Source organism: Calidris pugnax, unplaced genomic scaffold (genome assembly GCF_001431845.1).
Source record: "Calidris pugnax isolate Ruff unplaced genomic scaffold, ASM143184v1 scaffold608, whole genome shotgun sequence".
Lineage (NCBI taxonomy): Eukaryota > Metazoa > Chordata > Aves > Charadriiformes > Scolopacidae > Calidris > Calidris pugnax.
This window is the reverse complement of record NW_015091297.1, coordinates 64,855-83,236: the sequence shown is the minus strand read 5'-3', so window position 1 is coordinate 83,236 and position 18,382 is coordinate 64,855. Positions and strand designations below refer to the sequence as shown.

Sequence of the window (18,382 nt, the reverse complement as noted above, 5' to 3'; positions counted from 1 at the left end):
TTCCCTTCCCCCCAACCCCTGGGACCCCCAAGAACCCCCTTTCAATGGGACCTCCAGCTCCTGCAACCTTCAAGAACCCACCTCCCTGGGACCTTCAACCCCAAGAACCCCCTTTCTTGGGACCTCCACCCTCTGGGACCCCCATCCCACCTTCTGGGGGGGTCCCCAACTGTGTGTCCCCCCCACCCCAGCCCAAGCCCACCAAGGGACGGATGCGGATCCACTGCCTGGAGAACGTGGAGAAGGCCCTGACCTTCCTGAAGGAGCAGAGGGTCCACCTGGAGAACGTGGGCTCCCACGACATCGTGGATGGCAACCACCGCCTCACCCTGGGCCTCGTCTGGACCATCATCCTCCGCTTCCAGGTGACCCCCACGCCCCAAGTTGGGGGGGGGAGACCCCAAAATGAAAGTGTGGGGGGGTTGTCCTGGGGTCTGATGTGGGGCTTCTGGACCCATCATGAAGGTTCTGGATCTTCTCTGGAGGTTCTTGGGTCTTCCATGGGGTTCTTGAACCCATCATGGTGGTCCTGGACCCATCATGGAGGTTTCTGGATCTTCTAGGGGGGGTCTTGAACCCACTTTGGGGTTCCAGAACCCACCTTGTGGGTCTCAGAGTCTGATGTGGGGCTTCTGGACCCATCATGGGGGTCCTGGATCTTCTCTGGAGGTTCTTGGGTCTTCCAAAGGGTTCTTGAACCCATCGTGGTGGTCCTGGACCTTCCATGGGGTTCCTGGATCTTCTGTGGGGGTTCCTGGATCTTCTAGGGGGGGTCTTGACCCCACCTTGGGGGTCCTGGAGTCTGATGTGGGGCTCCACGTGGGGCTTCTGGGAGTCCTAGATCTTCTATGGGGTTCCTGGACCCATCATGGTGGTCCTGGACCTTCCATGGGGTTCCTGGATCTTCTGTGGGGGTTCCTGGATCTTCTAGGGGGGGTCTTGAACCAACTTTGGGGTCCCAGAACCCATCTTGTGGGTCCCAGAGTCTGATGTGGGGGTTCTGGACCCATCATGAAGGTTCTGGATCTTCTCTGGAGGTTCTTGGGTCTTTCAAAGGGTTCTTGAACCCATCATGGTGGTCCTGGACCCATCATGGGGGTTCCTGGATCTTCTGGGGGGGTCTTGACCCCACCTTGGGGGTCCTGGAGTCTGATGGGGGGCTCCACGTCTCTGCCCCACACCTCTGCCCCCCCCCAGATCCAGGACATCAGCGTGGAGAGCGAGGACAACAAGGAGAAGAAGTCGGCCAAGGACGCGCTGCTCCTCTGGTGCCAGATGAAGACGGCGGGGTACGTGTGGGGCAGGATGTGGGGTGGGATGTGGGGCAGGGTGTCACTTGGGGGTCCCAGGTTGAGCCCCCCACCCTGGCCCCACGGCAGGTACCCCGACGTCAACGTCCACAACTTCACCACCAGCTGGAGGGACGGGTTGGCCTTCAACGCCATCATCCACAAGCACAGGTGTGGGGCAGGGCGTGGGGCGGGGTGTGGGGCAATCTATGGGGCAGGGGATGTGGGGCAGGGGCTGTGGGGCACAGGGTAGGGGTCTGTGGGGCAGATGGTGACATCCAGATGGGACGCAGGATGCTTGATGGGTGGCTTGGGGTGCATCACATGGAGATGTGGGGCAGAAGATGGGTTGTGGGGTGGGATGTGGGGCGATCTATGGGGCGGAGGATGTGGGGCAGAGCCTGTGCTTGCCACCCCAGGCCGGACCTGGTGGACATGGACACCCTGCGCCGCTGCAACGCCCACTACAACCTCCAAAGCGCCTTCAACTTGGCCGAGAGGGAGTTGGGTTTGACCAAGCTGCTGGACCCGGAAGGTGAGGATGATGATGTGGGGCAGAAGAAGATGATGTGGGGCGGAGGCTGATGTGGGGTGGAGGATGTGGGGGGCTCCATGGGGTCACCTTTCTGCTTCCCTACCCCAAAACCGAGCAGATGTCAACGTGGACCAGCCGGATGAGAAGTCCATCATCACCTACGTGGCCACCTTCTACCACTACTTCTCCAAGATGAAGGCCCTGGCGGTGGAGGGGAAGCGCGTGGGGAAGGTGAGGGAGGGACAGATGGATGGATGGACACCAAGGGGGGGACAGATGGACATTGGGTGGGGGGGACACGGGGAGGGACAGACGGAGGGATGGAGGGAGGAGGAGAAGGTGGATGAAGGTCCAAAGGGATGGATGGATGGATGGATGGATGGATGGATGGATGGGAGAAGGTCCAAGGGATGGACAGAGGGTGGGAGGGATGGACAGATGGACAGGCAGGAGCCATCGGGAGGGACAATGGAGGGACCAAGGGATGGAGAAGGAGATGAGGGACCAAGGGATGGACCAAGGGTTGGAGAAGGAGATGGTGGACCAAGGGATGGACCAAGAGTTGGAGAAGGAGATGGTGGACCAAGGGATGGACCAAGGGATGGAGAAGGAGATGATGGAACAAGGGAGGGACCAAGGGATGGAGAAGGAGATGGTGGACCAAGGGATGGACCAAGAGTTGGAGAAGGAGATGATGGACCAAGGGATGGACAGAGGGGTGGTGGGACAGACGGGCAGGAGGAAGCACCGGCAGGAGCCATCGGGAGGGACAATGGAGGGACCAAGGGATGGAGAAGGAGATGATGGACCAAGGGATGGACCAAGAGTTGGAGAAGGAGATGATGGACCAAGAGTTGGAGAAGGAGATGATGGACCAAGAGTTGGAGAAGGAGATGATGGACCAAGAGTTGGAGAAGGAGATGATGGACCAAGAGTTGGAGAAGGAGATGATGGACCAAGAGTTGGAGAAGGAGATGATGGACCAAGGGATGGACAGAGGGGTGGTGGGACAGAAGGACAGAGGGATGGGCAGGAGGAAGCACCGGCAGGAGCCATTGGGAGGGACAATGGAGGGACCAAGGGATGCAGAAGGAGATGAGGGACCAAGGGATGGAGAAGGAGATGATGGACCAAGGGATGGACAGAGGGGTGGGGGGACAGACGGGCAGGAGGAAGCACCGGCAGGAGCCATCGGGAGGGACAATGGAGGGAGCAAGGGATGGAGAAGGAGACGAGGGACCAAGGGATGGACAGAGGGGTGGGGGGACAGACGGGCAGGAGGAAGCACCGGCAGGAGCCATCGGGAGGGACAATGGAGGGAGCAAGGGATGGAGAAGGAGACGAGGGACCAAGGGATGGACAGAGGGGTGGGGGGACAGACGGGCAGGAGGAAGCACCGGCAGGAGCCATCGGGAGGGACAATGGAGGGAGCAAGGGATGGAGAAGGAGACGAGGGACCAAGGGATGGACAGAGGGGTGGGGGGACAGACGGGCAGGAGGAAGCACCGGCAGGAGCCATCGGGAGGGACAATGGAGGGAGCAAGGGATGGAGAAGGAGACGAGGGACCAAGGGATGGACAGAGGGGTGGGGGGACAGACGGGCAGGAGGAAGCACCGGCAGGAGCCATCGGGAGGGACAATGGAGGGAGCAAGGGATGGAGAAGGAGACGAGGGACCAAGGGATGGACAGAGGGGTGGGGGGACAGACGGGCAGGAGGAAGCACCGGCAGGAGCCATCGGGAGGGACAATGGAGGGAGCAAGGGATGGAGAAGGAGACGAGGGACCAAGGGATGGACAGAGGGGTGGTGGGACAGACGGGTGGACAGATGGACGTGGTGGCAGGTGCTGGAGGCGGCGCGGGAGGCGGAGGCGCTGGTGGAGAAGTACGAGGAGCTGGCGGGGGAGCTCCTGGCTTGGATCGAGCAGACCATCCTCATCCTCAACGACCGGCACTTGGCCAACGCCCTCCCCGGGGTCCAGAACCAGCTCCAGGCCTTCAACACCTACCGCACGGTGGAGAAACCCCCCAAGTGAGACCCCCAACCCCCGCCCCACGGCCCCACCAGAAAGTTATGGAGCCACCAGAAAGTTGTGGACTCCAGAAGGGGTTGTGGGGCACCGTGGGGCTGAGCGGGGGTCTCCACCATCTCCACCCCGTAGGTTCATGGAGAAGGGCAACCTGGAGGTGCTGCTCTTCACCGTCCAAAGCCGCATGAGGGCCAACAACCAGAAGGTCTACGTGCCCCGGGAGGGGAAGCTCATCTCCGACATCAACAAGGTGGGGCAGGGATGGGGGGTGGTGGGGAGGGTGGAGATGGAGATGGTGGTAGGGATGGGGGTCATGAGGAGGATGAGGATGGTGGTGATGGAGATGGTCGTGGGGATGGTGGAGATGGTGGTGGTGGGGATGAGGATGATGGAGGTGATGGTGGTGGGGATGGTGGGGATGGAGATGATGGTGATGGTGGTAGGGATGGGGATGATGGAGATGATGAGGATGGTTGATGATGGTGATGGTCATGGTGATGGAGATGATGGTGATGGTGGTGAGGATGGGGATGAGGATGGCAATGGTGCTGGTGATGCTGATGATGTTGGTGATGATGTTGAAGATGATTTTGATGATTTTGATGATGTTGATGATGATGATGGTCGTGGGGATGGGGATGATGGGGATGATGGTGATGGTGGGGATGATGGGGATGAAGATGACAATGGTGCTGGTGATGTTGATGATGTTGATGTTGATGATGTTGATGTTGACGATGTTGATGATGATGATGTTGATGATGATGATGATGTTGAAGATGATGATGATGATGATGTTGAAGATGACGTTGATGATGATGATGTTGATGATGATGATGATGTTGAAGATGACGTTGATGATGATGACGTTGATGATGATGTTGATGACGATGTTGATGATGATGACGTTGATGATGATGTTGAAGATGACGTTGATGATGATGACGTTGATGATGATGTTGATGACGATGTTGATGATGATGACGTTGATGATGATGACGTTGATGATGATGACGTTGATGATGATGACGTTGATGACGATGTTGGTGATGATGACGATGTTGGTGATGGTGATGATGTTGATGATGATGATGGTGACGTTGATGATGTTGATGATGATGTTGAAGTTGATGTTGATGATGTTGATGATGTTGATGTTGATGATGATGTTGAAGATGATGTTGATGATGATGATGTTGAAGATGATGTTGATGATGTTGAAGATGTTGATGTTGAAGATGATGTTGATGACGATGATGATGAAGATCATGTTGATAACGATGTTGATGACGATGTTGATGACGATGATGTTGATGACGATGACGTTGATGACGATGATGTTGATGACGATGACGTTGATGACGATGATGTTGATGACGATGACGTTGATGACGATGATGTTGATGACGATGACGTTGATGACGATGATGTTGATGACGATGACGTTGATGACGATGATGTTGATGACGATGACGTTGATGACGATGATGTTGATGACGATGACGTTGATGACGATGATGTTGATGACGATGACGTTGATGACGATGATGTTGATGACGATGACGTTGATGACGATGATGTTGATGACGATGACGTTGATGACGATGATGTTGATGACGATGATGTTGAAGATGAAGTTTGATGACGTTGATGATGATGACGTTGATGACGATGTTGGTGATGATGACGATGTTGGTGATGGTGATGATGTTGATGATGATGATGGTGACGTTGATGATGTTGATGATGATGTTGAAGTTGATGTTGATGATGTTGATGATGTTGATGTTGATGATGATGTTGAAGATGATGTTGATGATGATGATGTTGAAGATGATGTTGATGATGTTGAAGATGTTGATGTTGAAGATGATGTTGATGACGATGATGATGAAGATCATGTTGATGACGATGTTGATGACGATGTTGATGACGATGTTGATGACGATGATGATGAAGATCATGTTGATGACGATGTTGATGACGATGTTGATGACGATGTTGATGACGATGTTGATGACGATGATGATGAAGATCATGTTGATGACCATGTTGATGACGATGTTGATGACGATGTTGATGACGATGATGATGAAGATCATGTTGATGACGATGTTGATGACGATGTTGATGACGATGTTGATGACGATGATGATGAAGATCATGTTGATGACGATGTTGATGACGATGTTGATGACGATGTTGATGACGATGTTGATGACGATGATGATGAAGATCATGTTGATGACGATGTTGATGACGATGTTGATGACGATGTTGATGACGATGATGTTGATGACGATGATGTTGATGACGATGATGTTGATGACGATGATGTTGAAGATGAAGTTGAAGATGATGTTGATGACGATGTTGATGATGTTGATGACGATGTTGAAGATGATGTTGATGATGTTGATGATGTTGATGATGATGACGATGATGATGTTGATGGTGATGATGTCGAAGGTGATGACGATGTTGAAGACGATGTTGAAGACGATGATGATGATGTTGATGATGATGTTGAAGATGATGTTGATGATGATGATGATGTTGATGTTGTTGATGACGATGATGATGTCCCGTCTCAGGCGTGGGAGCGGCTGGAGAAGGCGGAGCACGAGCGGGAGCTGGCGCTGCGCACGGAGCTCATCCGGCAGGAGAAGCTGGAGCAGTTGGCCGCCCGCTTCGACAGAAAGGCCGCCATGAGGGAGACGTGGCTCAGCGAGAACCAGCGCCTGGTGGCACAGGTGACACCCCCCGGGGGGACAAGGGTGGGGGGACAGGAGGGGATGGGGGGCTCGCTCCCCACTGCCACCAACCCTGGGGACACGAGGGGACAGGGGTCCTGCTCCCCAGTTCCACCATCCCTGGAGAACTCAAGGTGTCTAGGAGTCCTCCTCCCCAGTGCCACCACGTCTGGTGACCCCAAGGTGTCTGGTGGTCCTGCTCCCCAGTTCCACCACCCCTGAGGACATGGGGGTCCTCCTCCCCAGTGCCACCACCTCTGGTGACCCCAAGGTGTCTGGTGGTCCTGCTCCCCAGTTCCACCACCCCTGAGGACATGGGGGTCCTCCTCCCCAGTGCCACCACCTCTGGTGACCCCAAGGTGTCTGGTGGTCCTGCTCCCCAGTTCCACCACCCCTGAGGACATGGGGGTCCTCCTCCCCAGTGCCACCACCTCTGGTGACCCCAAGGTGTCTGGTGGTCCTGCTCCCCAGTTCCACCACCCCTGAGGACATGGGGGTCCTCCTCCCCAGTGCCACCACCTCTGGTGACCCCAAGGTGTCTGGTGGTCCTGCTCCCCAGTTCCACCACCCCTGAGGACATGGGGGTCCTCCTCCCCAGTGCCACCACCTCTGGTGACCCCAAGGTGTCTGGTGGTCCTGCTCCCCAGTTCCACCACCCCTGAGGACATGGGGGTCCTCCTCCCCAGTGCCACCACCTCTGGTGACCCCAAGGTGTCTGGTGGTCCTGCTCCCCAGTTCCACCACCCCTGAGGACATGGGGGTCCTCCTCCCCAGTGCCACCACCTCTGGTGACCCCAAGGTGTCTGGTGGTCCTGCTCCCCAGTTCCACCACCCCTGAGGACATGGGGGTCCTCCTCCCCAGTGCCACCACCTCTGGTGACCCCAAGGTGTCTGGTGGTCCTGCTCCCCAGTTCCACCACCCCTGAGGACATGGGGGTCCTCCTCCCCAGTGCCACCATCCCTGGTGACCCTGAGGTGTCTGGTGGTCCTCAGTGCCACCAACCAGGAGGTGTTTGGGGGTCCTCCTCCTCAATGCCACCACCCCTGGTGACCCCAAGGTATCTGGTGGTCCTCAGTGCCACCAACCAGGAGGTGTTTGGGGGTCCTCCTCCCCAGTGCCACCACCTCTGGAGATCCCAAGGTGTCTGGAGGTCCCCAGTCCCACCACCCCTGGAGCATCTGGAGGTCCTGCTCCCCAGTGCCACCACCCCTGGTGACCCCAAGGTGTCTGGTGGTCCCCAGTGCCACCACCCCTGGTGACACCAAGTTGTCTGGAGGTCCCCAGTGCCACCAACCAGGAGGTGTTTGGGGGTCCTCCTCCTCAGTGCCACCACCCATGGTGACCCCAAGGTGTCTGGAGGTCCCCAATGCCACCACCCCTGAGAACATGGGGGTCCTCCTCCCCAGTGCCACCACCTCTGGTGACCCCAAGGTGTCTGGTGGTCCCCAGTGCCACCACCTCTGGAGATCCCAAGGTGTCTGGAGGTCCTCAGTGCCACCGACCAGGAGGTGTTTGGGGGTCCTCCTCCCCAGTGCCACCACCCCTGGTGACCCCAAGATGTCTGGAGGTCCCCAGTCCCACCAACCAGGAGGTGTTTGGGGGTCCTCCTCCCCAGTGCCACCACCCCTGGTGACCCCAAGGTGTCTGGAGGTCCCCAGTCCCACCACCCCTGGAGCATCTGGAGGTCCTCCTCCCCAGTTCCACCACCCCTGGTGACCCCAAGGTGTCTGGAGGTCCCCAGTGCCACCACCCTTGGAGCATCTGGAGGTCCTCCTCCCCAGTGCAACCACCCCTGGTGACCCCAAGGTGTCTGGTGGTCCCCAGTGCCACCACCCTTGGAGCATCTGGAGGTCCTCCTCCCCAGTGCCACCACCCCTGGTGACCACAAGCTGTCTGGAGGTCCTCAGTGCCACCAACCAGGAGGTGTTTGGGGGTCCTCCTCCCCGGTGCCACCACCCCTGGTGACCCCAAGGTATTTGGTGGTCCTGCACCTCCAGTGCCACCACCCCTCGGTGACCTCGAGATGTTCCTCACCCCATCCCCAGGACAATTTTGGGACGGACATGTCGGCGGTGGAGGCGGCGGTGAGGAAGCACGAGGCCATCGAGACGGACATCGTGGCCTACAGCGAGCGGGTGCAGGCGGTGGGGGCGGTGGCCACCGAGTTGGAGGCCGAAGGCTACCACGACATCCGGCGGGTCCTGAGGAGGAGGGACACGGTGGGGGGGCTGTGGGACCACCTGCGGCAACTGGTGGCCGCCCGGCGGGAGAGGTTGGGCCTCCACCTGGAGCTGCAGAAGATGCTGAGGGACCTGGGGCACCTCATGGACTGGATGGAGGAGATGAAGGTGGAGGAGGAGGAAGAGGAAGATGGGGTTGGGGTGGGGTGGGACTGGGAAGTGGGATGGATTGGGATGGGGATGGGGAGGAACTGGGATGGGATGGAGATGAGATGGGATGGGTTGAGGTTGGAGATGGGATGGACTGGGATGGGATGGGTTTAGGTTGGGAATGGGAACTGGGATGGACTGGGATGGAACTGGGATGGCGATGGGATGGGTTGAGGTTGGGGATGGGATGGCGATGGGATGGGATGGGTTGAGGTTGGGAATGAGAACTGGGATGAGATGGAACTGGGATGGGATGGGTTGAGGTTGGAGATGGGATGGACTGGGATGGGATGGGTTGAGGTTGGAGATGGGATGGACTGGGATGGGATGGGTTGAGGTTGGAGATGGGATGGAGATGGGATGGGATGGGTTGAGGTTGGGAATGAGAACTGGGATGAGATGGAACTGGGATGGGATGGGTTGAGGTTGGAGATGGGATGGACTGGGATGGGTTGAGGTTGGGAATGGGAACTGGGATGGGATGGAGATGGGTTGAGGTTGGGAATGGGAACTGGGATGGGATGGAGATGGGATGGGTTGAGGTTGGAGATGGGATGGGTTGAGGTTGGAGATGGGATGGACTGGGATGGGATGGAACTGGGATGGGATGGATTGGGATGGGATGGGTTGAGGTTGAAGATGGGATGGACTGGGAGAGGTTGAGGTTGGGAATGGGAACTGGGATGGGATGGACTGGGATGGGATGGGTTGAGGTTGGAGATGGGATGGGTTGAGGTTGGAGATGGGATGGACTGGGATGGGATGGGTTGAAGTTGGGAATGGGAACTGGGATGGGATGGAACTGGGATGGGATGGATTGGGATGGTGGGTTGGGGTCCTGGATGTCCCCCTGATGTCCCCCTGATGTCCCCCCCACCCCTCCCAGTGCCGCCTCCAGTCCCAGGACCTGGGGAAGCACCTCCACGGGGTGGAGGATCTCCTGCAGCTTCACGCCCTGGTGGAGGCCGACGTGGCCGCCCAGGCCGAGAGGGTCCGGGTGGTGGGTGCCACCGCCCAGAGGTTCGCTGGGGACACGGGAGGTGAGTGTGACCTCACGAGGGGGTGGGGGGGACATCCCCCCGACACACCCCCGAGGTGGCCCCATGGGACCCCGACACCCAGAACTTGGGGTGGCCTCTGGAGCCACCAAACTTCTGGGGTGTCACCAAGACCCCCGAGGTGGCCCCTTGGACCCCTTGGGATGTCCCCCCTTGGGGTGTCCCCAAGCTCCCTGAGGTGCCTCCTGGACCCCTTGGGATGTCCCCAAGCCCCCTGAGGTGGCCTCTGGACCCCTTGGACCCCTTGGGATGTCCCCAAACCCTCCAAGGTGCCTCCTGGACCTCCTGGACCCTTTGGGATGGTCTCAGTGCCACCAACCAGGAGGTGTTTGGGGGTCCTCCTCCCCGGTGCCACCACCCCTGGTGACCCCAAGGTATTTGGTGGTCCTGCACCTCCAGTGCCACCACCCCTCGGTGACCTCGAGATGTTCCTCACCCCATCCCCAGGACAATTTTGGGACGGACATGTCGGCGGTGGAGGCGGCGGTGAGGAAGCACGAGGCCATCGAGACGGACATCGTGGCCTACAGCGAGCGGGTGCAGGCGGTGGGGGCGGTGGCCACCGAGTTGGAGGCCGAAGGCTACCACGACATCCGGCGGGTCCTGAGGAGGAGGGACACGGTGGGGGGGCTGTGGGACCACCTGCGGCAACTGGTGGCCGCCCGGCGGGAGAGGTTGGGCCTCCACCTGGAGCTGCAGAAGATGCTGAGGGACCTGGGGCACCTCATGGACTGGATGGAGGAGATGAAGGTGGAGGAGGAGGAAGAGGAAGATGGGGTTGGGGTGGGGTGGGACTGGGAAGTGGGATGGATTGGGATGGGGATGGGGAGGAACTGGGATGGGATGGAGATGAGATGGGATGGGTTGAGGTTGGAGATGGGATGGACTGGGATGGGATGGGTTTAGGTTGGGAATGGGAACTGGGATGGACTGGGATGGAACTGGGATGGAGATGGGATGGGTTGAGGTTGGAGATGGGATGGACTGGGTTGAGGTTGGGAATGGGAACTGGGATGGGATGGAGATGAGATGGGATGGGTTGAGGTTGGAGATGGGATGGACTGGGATGGGATGGGTTGAGGTTGGAGATGGGATGGACTGGGATGGGATGGGTTGAGGTTGGAGATGGGATGGAGATGGGATGGGATGGGTTGAGGTTGGGAATGAGAACTGGGATGAGATGGAACTGGGATGGGATGGGTTGAGGTTGGAGATGGGATGGACTGGGATGGGTTGAGGTTGGGAATGGGAACTGGGATGGGATGGAGATGGGTTGAGGTTGGGAATGGGAACTGGGATGGGATGGAGATGGGATGGGTTGAGGTTGGAGATGGGATGGGTTGAGGTTGGAGATGGGATGGACTGGGATGGGATGGAACTGGGATGGGATGGATTGGGATGGGATGGGTTGAGGTTGAAGATGGGATGGACTGGGAGAGGTTGAGGTTGGGAATGGGAACTGGGATGGGATGGACTGGGATGGGATGGGTTGAGGTTGGAGATGGGATGGGTTGAGGTTGGAGATGGGATGGACTGGGATGGGATGGGTTGAAGTTGGGAATGGGAACTGGGATGGGATGGAACTGGGATGGGATGGATTGGGATGGTGGGTTGGGGTCCTGGATGTCCCCCTGATGTCCCCCTGATGTCCCCCCCACCCCTCCCAGTGCCGCCTCCAGTCCCAGGACCTGGGGAAGCACCTCCACGGGGTGGAGGATCTCCTGCAGCTTCACGCCCTGGTGGAGGCCGACGTGGCCGCCCAGGCCGAGAGGGTCCGGGTGGTGGGTGCCACCGCCCAGAGGTTCGCTGGGGACACGGGAGGTGAGTGTGACCTCACGAGGGGGTGGGGGGGACATCCCCCCGACACACCCCCGAGGTGGCCCCATGGGACCCCGACACCCAGAACTTGGGGTGGCCTCTGGAGCCACCAAACTTCTGGGGTGTCACCAAGACCCCCGAGGTGGCCCCTTGGACCCCTTGGGATGTCCCCCCTTGGGGTGTCCCCAAGCTCCCTGAGGTGCCTCCTGGACCCCTTGGGATGTCCCCAAGCCCCCTGAGGTGGCCTCTGGACCCCTTGGACCCCTTGGGATGTCCCCAAACCCTCCAAGGTGCCTCCTGGACCTCCTGGACCCTTTGGGATGGTCCCCCTTGGGATGTCCCCAAACCCTCCAAGATGCCTCCTGGACCCCCAACCCCTGGCATGTCCCTCCTTGGGATGTCCCCAAGCCCCCCGAGGTGCCTCCTGGACCCCTTGGGATGTCCCCAAGCCCCCTGAGGTGGCCTCTGGACCCCTTGGACCCCTTGGGATGTCCCCAAACCCTCCAAGATGCCTCCTGGACCCCCAACCCCTGGCATGTCCCTCCTTGGGATGTCCCCAAGCCCCCCGAGGTGCCTCCTGGACCCCTTGGGATGTCCCCAACCTCCCCCTTGGTGGGCGCCCATTGAACCTTGACCCCCACCTTGATGGACCACCTTCTGGTGGATGATTCCTTAAGATGTCCCCAACCCCACCCTTCCTCAGGCTACCAACCTTGCGACCCGGCGGCCGTGAGGGAACGGGTGGCCCAACTGGAGCTGGGCTACCGGGAACTGGTGGCACTGGCCGGACGGCGACGTTCCCGGTTGGAGGAATCTCGGCGCCTCTGGAAGTTCTTCTGGGACGCCGGGGAGGAGGAAGCTTGGATGGGGGAGCAGGAACGACTCCTCTCCTCCGAAGACGTCGGCCGAGACCTCACCAGTTCCTTACGTCTCTTGAGCCAACACGCCGCCTTCCGGGGCGAGCTGAGCGCCCGGGCCACCTCTTTAGAAGAAGTTCTAGCCCGAGGGAAAGATTTGGTAGCCCAAGGAGGGTTGGGGTCAACGGAGGTGGCCCGAAGGGTGGTGGAGGTGGAAGGTCGATGGCAGGCGTTGGGAGAGTTGGCCAACCAACGGGAGAAACGTTTGAAGGAAGCCGCCGGCTTCTTCCAGTTCCAAGCGGAGGCCACCGACGTGGAGAGGTGGCTAGAAGACACCTCCCGTTTGGCCACCAGCCCCGAGTTGGGCCACGATGAATATTCCACTCGGAGCTTGGCCCGGCAACACCGGGAAGTTCAAGAAGAGGTGAGGAACCACCGGCCGGCCATCGACGCTCTCCAAGACCAAGCCAAAGCTTTGCCACCGGCTTTGGCCAACCGTCCCGAGGTGGCCCAACGGTTGCCGGAGCTGGACCGGCGTTACCAGGAGTTGGTGGCCCGGGCGGAAGGGAGGGGACAAGATTTGGAGGACGCTTTGGTTTTCTACACCATGAGGAGCGAAGCCGACGCTTGCGGCCTCTGGGTGGGGGAGAAGGAGCAGTGGCTTCACGCCATGGAGGTCCCGGCCAAGCTGGAGGACCTGGAGGTGGTCCAGCAGAGGTGAGAGGTGGCCCACACCCCACCCCACCACCCCAATGGTGTGTCCCCAAGGCCATGGGGTGCTGAGGTCCCACCACAACCACCATCGCCACCGTGGTTTTCGGTCCCCCAAGGTTTGAGACGTTGGAGCCGGAGATGAACACCTTGGCCTCCCGGGTGGCCGCCGTCAACCGCGTGGCCCAACAGCTGCTGGCCACCGAGAGGGGCAACCAGGAGAGCATCCGGGCCACCTGCGAGCAGCTCAACACCAGGTTGGAGAGGGGTTCCAAGGAGGGAGGGATGGGTTCTTCAGACAGGGATGGGTTCTCCAAGGATGGGTTCTCCAAGGATGGGTTCCCAGGAAGGGATGGGTTCTCCATGGGTTCTCCAGGTTGGGATGGGTTCTCCAAGGATGGGTTCTCCAAGGATGGGTTCCCAGGAAGGGATGGGTTCTCCATGGGTTCTCCAGGTTGGGATGGGTTCTCCAAGGATGGGTTCTCCAGGAAGAGATGGGTTCTCCATGGGTTCTCCAAGCTGGGATGGGTTCTCCAGGCTGGGACGGGTTCTTCAGGAAGGGATGGGTTCTCCAGGAAGGGATGAGTTCTCCAGGAAGGTGTTCTCCAGGCAGGAGGATGGGTTCCTCCACCCCAGGTAGCCATGAGACAGGGTTGGCCACCTCCTTGCCCATTCCTGACCCATCTCGTGGCTCAGGTGGGACCGGTTCCGGGCATTGGCTGACCAGAAGAAGGAAGCCTTGACCTCGGCTTTGAACATCCAGAACTTCCACTTGGAATGTAACGAAACCACCTCCTGGATGAGGGAGAAGACCAAGGTCATCGAGTCCACCCAAGGCTTGGGCAACGACCTGGCGGGCGTCATGGCCTTGCAACGCAAGCTCTCGGGCATGGAGAGGGACCTGGAGGCCATCCAAGGGAAAGTACGGGACCTCCGAGCCGAGGGGGAGAAGTTGGCCACCGAACACCCGGAGGAGAAGACCACCCTCTCCTCCCGCTTGACGGCCATCGAGGAGGTTTGGGAAGAACTTCGGGGGAGCCTTCGGCGTCGAGAAGAGTCCTTGGGGGAGGCCAGCAAGTTGCAAGGTTTCTTGAGGGACCTGGCCGCCTTCCAAGCTTGGCTCTCCAGGACCCAACGGGAGGTGGCCTCAGAAGACGTCCCGGCCACTTTGGCCGAAGCCGAGAGGTCTTTGAGTCAACACGAAAGCATGAGGAAGGAGATCGCCCACTACGGGGATGACTACCGGGCCACCCGCGCCGTGGGTCACCAAGTCACCCAAGGTCAAACGGACGCCCAACACGTCTTTCTCCACCAACGTCTGGAAGCCTTGGACACGGGTTGGGAGGAACTGGGAAGGATGTGGGAGAACCGGCACCACCTCCTCTCCCAAGCCTTCGCCTTCCAACTCTTCCTCCGCGACTCCAAGCAGGTGGAAGGAGTCCTCAGCAACCAGGTGATGGGGCCACCAAAGGGGTGGGAACGGTGGCCAAAGGGTTGAGGAGGGGAGGGGGACACCACACACACACCTGGAGGTGACACCTGGAGGTGACACCTGGTCCTGGTGGGACAGGAATACGTCTTGTCCCACACGGAGATGCCGGGAACATTGGCGGGAGCCGAAGCCTCCGTCAAGAAGCTGGAGGACTTCGTGGCCACCATGGAAGCCACCGGAGAAAAAGTCCAAGGTTTGGTAGCCACCGGCCGCAAGTTGGTAGCCGAGGGCAGCCCCCACGCCGAGAAGGTGCAGGAGATGGTGGATTCGGTGGAGAGAAGGTGAAAGGGGGGGGACGGGGGGAGGTCCCCACCCACCGTGGGGTGACCCTGGTCCAGCCCTGACCTCCAACCCCACCATGAACCTCTCTGCAGGCACCGGAAGAACCGGGAGATGGCCCAGGAGCTACTGGGAAAGCTGCGGGATAACTGGGAATTGCAGCGGTTCCTGCAGGATGGGCAGGAGGTGGGTGGTGGGGTGGGACTGGGATGGACTGGGGTGGGGTGGGATGGAGATGGGGTGGGATGGAAATGGGGATGGAGATGGGATGGACTGGGATGGAGATGGGGTGGACTGGGATGGGATGGAGATGGGATGGGATGGGATGAGATGGACTGGGATGGGGTGGGATGAAGATGGGATGGGATGGAGATGAGGTGGGATGGACTGGGATGGACTGGGATGGAGATGGGATGGAGATGGGATGGATGGAGATGGGATGGAGATGGGGTGGGATGGACTGGGATCGAGATGAGGTGGGATGGGATGGAGATGAGATGGGATGGAGATGGGATGGGATGGGATGGAACTGGGATGGGATGGAGATGGGATGGAGATGGGGATGGGGTGGGATGGACTGGGATGGAGATGAGATGGGATGGATGGAGATGGGGTGGAATGGGGTGGGATGGACTGGGACAGAATGGGATGGAGATGGGATGGAGATGGGATGGAATGGGGTGGGATGGAGTTGGGGTGGGATGGAGATGGGATGGGATGGGGTAGGATGGACTGGGATGGGATGGGGTGGGGTGGGATGGGATGGGGATGGAGATGGGATGGGATGGATGGGGATGGGATGGGATGGAGATGGGATGGGATGGAGATGGGTTGGAGATGGGTTGGAGATGGGATGGACTGGGATGGGATGGGGATGGATGGAGATGGGATGGACTGAGATGGGATGGAGATGGGATGGGACGTTCCTGACGGTCCCCGTGTCCCCTCAGCTCACTCTCTGGATCAACGAGAAGATGCTGACGGCCCAGGACGTCTCCTACGAGGAGGCCCGGAACCTTCACACCAAGTGGCAGAAACACGAGGCCTTCGCTGCCGAGCTGGCGGCCAACAAGGGCTGGCTGGAGAAGATGGAGAAGGTGACCCCCAACTCATTCCCTTGACCCCCAACTCATTCCCTTGACCCTCAACTCTTTCTGTTGACCCCCAACTCATTCTGTTGACCCCCAACTCATTCTGTTGACCCCCCACTCTTTCCATTGACCACTCTGTTGACCCCCAACTCATTCCGTTGACCCCTAAGTCATTGCGTTGACCCTCAACTCTTTCCGTTGACCCTCAACTCTTTCCGTTGACCCTCAACTCTTTCCATTGACCCTCAACTCTTTCCGTTGACCCCCCACTCTTTCCATTGACCACTCTGTTGACCCCCAACTCATTCCGTTGACCCCTAAGTCATTGCGTTGACCCTCAACTCTTTCCGTTGACCCTCAACTCTTTCCGTTGACCCTCAACTCTTTCCATTGACCCTCAACTCTTTCCGTTGACCCCCCACTCTTTCCATTGACCACTCTGTTGACCCCCAACTCATTCCGTTGACCCCTAAGTCATTGCGTTGACCCTCAACTCTTTCCGTTGACCCTCAACTCTTTCCGTTGACCCTCAACTCTTTCCATTGACCCTCAACTCTTTCCGTTGACCTCCAACTCTTTCCATTGACCACTCTGTTGACCCCCAACTCATTCCGTTGACCCCTAAGTCATTGCGTTGACCCTCAACTCTTTCCGTTGACCCTCAACTCTTTCCGTTGACCCTCAACTCTTTCCATTGACCCTCAACTCTTTCCGTTGACCTCCAACTCTTTCCATTGACCACTCTGTTGACCCCCAACTCATTCCGTTGACCCCTAAGTCATTCTGTTGACCCCAACTCATTCTGTTGACCCCAACTCATTCCGTTGACCCCCAACTCTTTCCATTGGCCACTCTGTTGACCCCCAACTCATCCCGTTGACCCCTAACTCATCCCATTGACCCCCAACTCTTTCCATTGACCCCTAACTCTCTCTGTTGACTCCCAACTCATTCCCCTGACCCCCAACTCTTTCTGACCACTCTGTTGACCCCCAACTCATTCTGTTGACCTCAACTCATTCCGTTGACCCCCAACTCATTCTGTTGACCCCCATCTCTTTCCATTGACCATTCCGTTGACCCCTAAGTCATCGTGTTGACCCTCAACTCTTTCCGTTGCCCCCAACTCATTCTGTTGACCCCCAACTCTTTCCGTTGACCGCCAACTCTTTCTGTTGACCCCCCACTCTTTCCATTGACCCCCAACTCTTTCCGTTGACCCCAACTCTTTCCGTTGACCCCCAACTCTTTCCATTGACCACTCTGTTGACCCCCAACTCATTCCGTTGACCCCTAACTCATCCCATTGACCCCCAACTCATTCCATTGTCCCCCAACTCTTTCTGTTGACTCCCAACTTTTTCATTGACCCCCAACTCTTTCCATTGACCACTCTGTTGACCCCCAACTCATTCCGTTGACCCCTAACTCATCCCATTGACCCCCAACTCATTCCATTGTCCCCCAACTCTTTCTGTTGACTCCCAACTTTTTCATTGACCCCCAACTCTTTCCATTGACCACTCTGTTGACCCCCAACTCATTCCGTTGACCCCTAACTCATCGTGTTGACCCCCAACTCATTCCCAACTCATTCTGTTGACCCCTAACTCATCGCGTTGACCCCCAACTCATTCCGTTGACCTCCCCAACCCCCCCCCAACTCATTCCCTTGCCCCCCCTTCTACCAAGGAGGGTCACCAACTGGCCGCAGCCAAACCGGAGCTGGGGAAGGTGGTGCTGGAGAAACTGGTGTCGTTGCGGGGTCTGTGGGAGGAACTGGAGACCACCACCCGCACCAAAGCCCGGCGGCTCTTCGACGCCAACCGGGCGGAGCTGTGCGCCCAGGCCTGCGCCGCCCTGGGGGGTTGGTTGGCCGAGGTGGGGGCCCAGCTCCGCTCCGACGACTACGGCAAAGACCTCACCAGCGTCAACATCCTCCTCAAGAAGCAGCAGGTTCGAGGTTGGGGGGCAGGGGGGACACGGGGGGACATGGGGACACATGGACGCGACCCACCACCCCATCCCCCCCAGGAGATGGGGCTGGGGAGGAGGTGGGGGGAGGGACACACACGAGGT

At 58.7% G+C, this 18,382-nt stretch overlaps 1 protein-coding gene across 1 annotated transcript in view; it reads left to right on the top strand.

Moving 5' to 3' along the window:
• The window catches only part of LOC106899080 (spectrin beta chain, non-erythrocytic 2-like), a 39,227-nt gene that overhangs the window by 10,697 nt on the left and 10,148 nt on the right, over positions 1-18,382 (top strand). The window contains exons 5-18 of the mRNA XM_014960746.1: positions 1,709-1,824; positions 1,943-2,055; positions 3,668-3,855; positions 3,986-4,103; positions 6,448-6,606; positions 8,653-8,955; positions 9,884-10,043; positions 12,577-13,447; positions 13,561-13,698; positions 14,138-14,894; positions 15,012-15,214; positions 15,308-15,398; positions 16,163-16,309; positions 17,996-18,259. Of these exons, the coding sequence (XP_014816232.1) occupies positions 1,709-1,824; positions 1,943-2,055; positions 3,668-3,855; positions 3,986-4,103; positions 6,448-6,606; positions 8,653-8,955; positions 9,884-10,043; positions 12,577-13,447; positions 13,561-13,698; positions 14,138-14,894; positions 15,012-15,214; positions 15,308-15,398; positions 16,163-16,309; positions 17,996-18,259 (3,628 nt within the window). The remainder of the gene's footprint in view (positions 1-1,708; positions 1,825-1,942; positions 2,056-3,667; positions 3,856-3,985; positions 4,104-6,447; positions 6,607-8,652; positions 8,956-9,883; positions 10,044-12,576; positions 13,448-13,560; positions 13,699-14,137; positions 14,895-15,011; positions 15,215-15,307; positions 15,399-16,162; positions 16,310-17,995; positions 18,260-18,382) is intronic.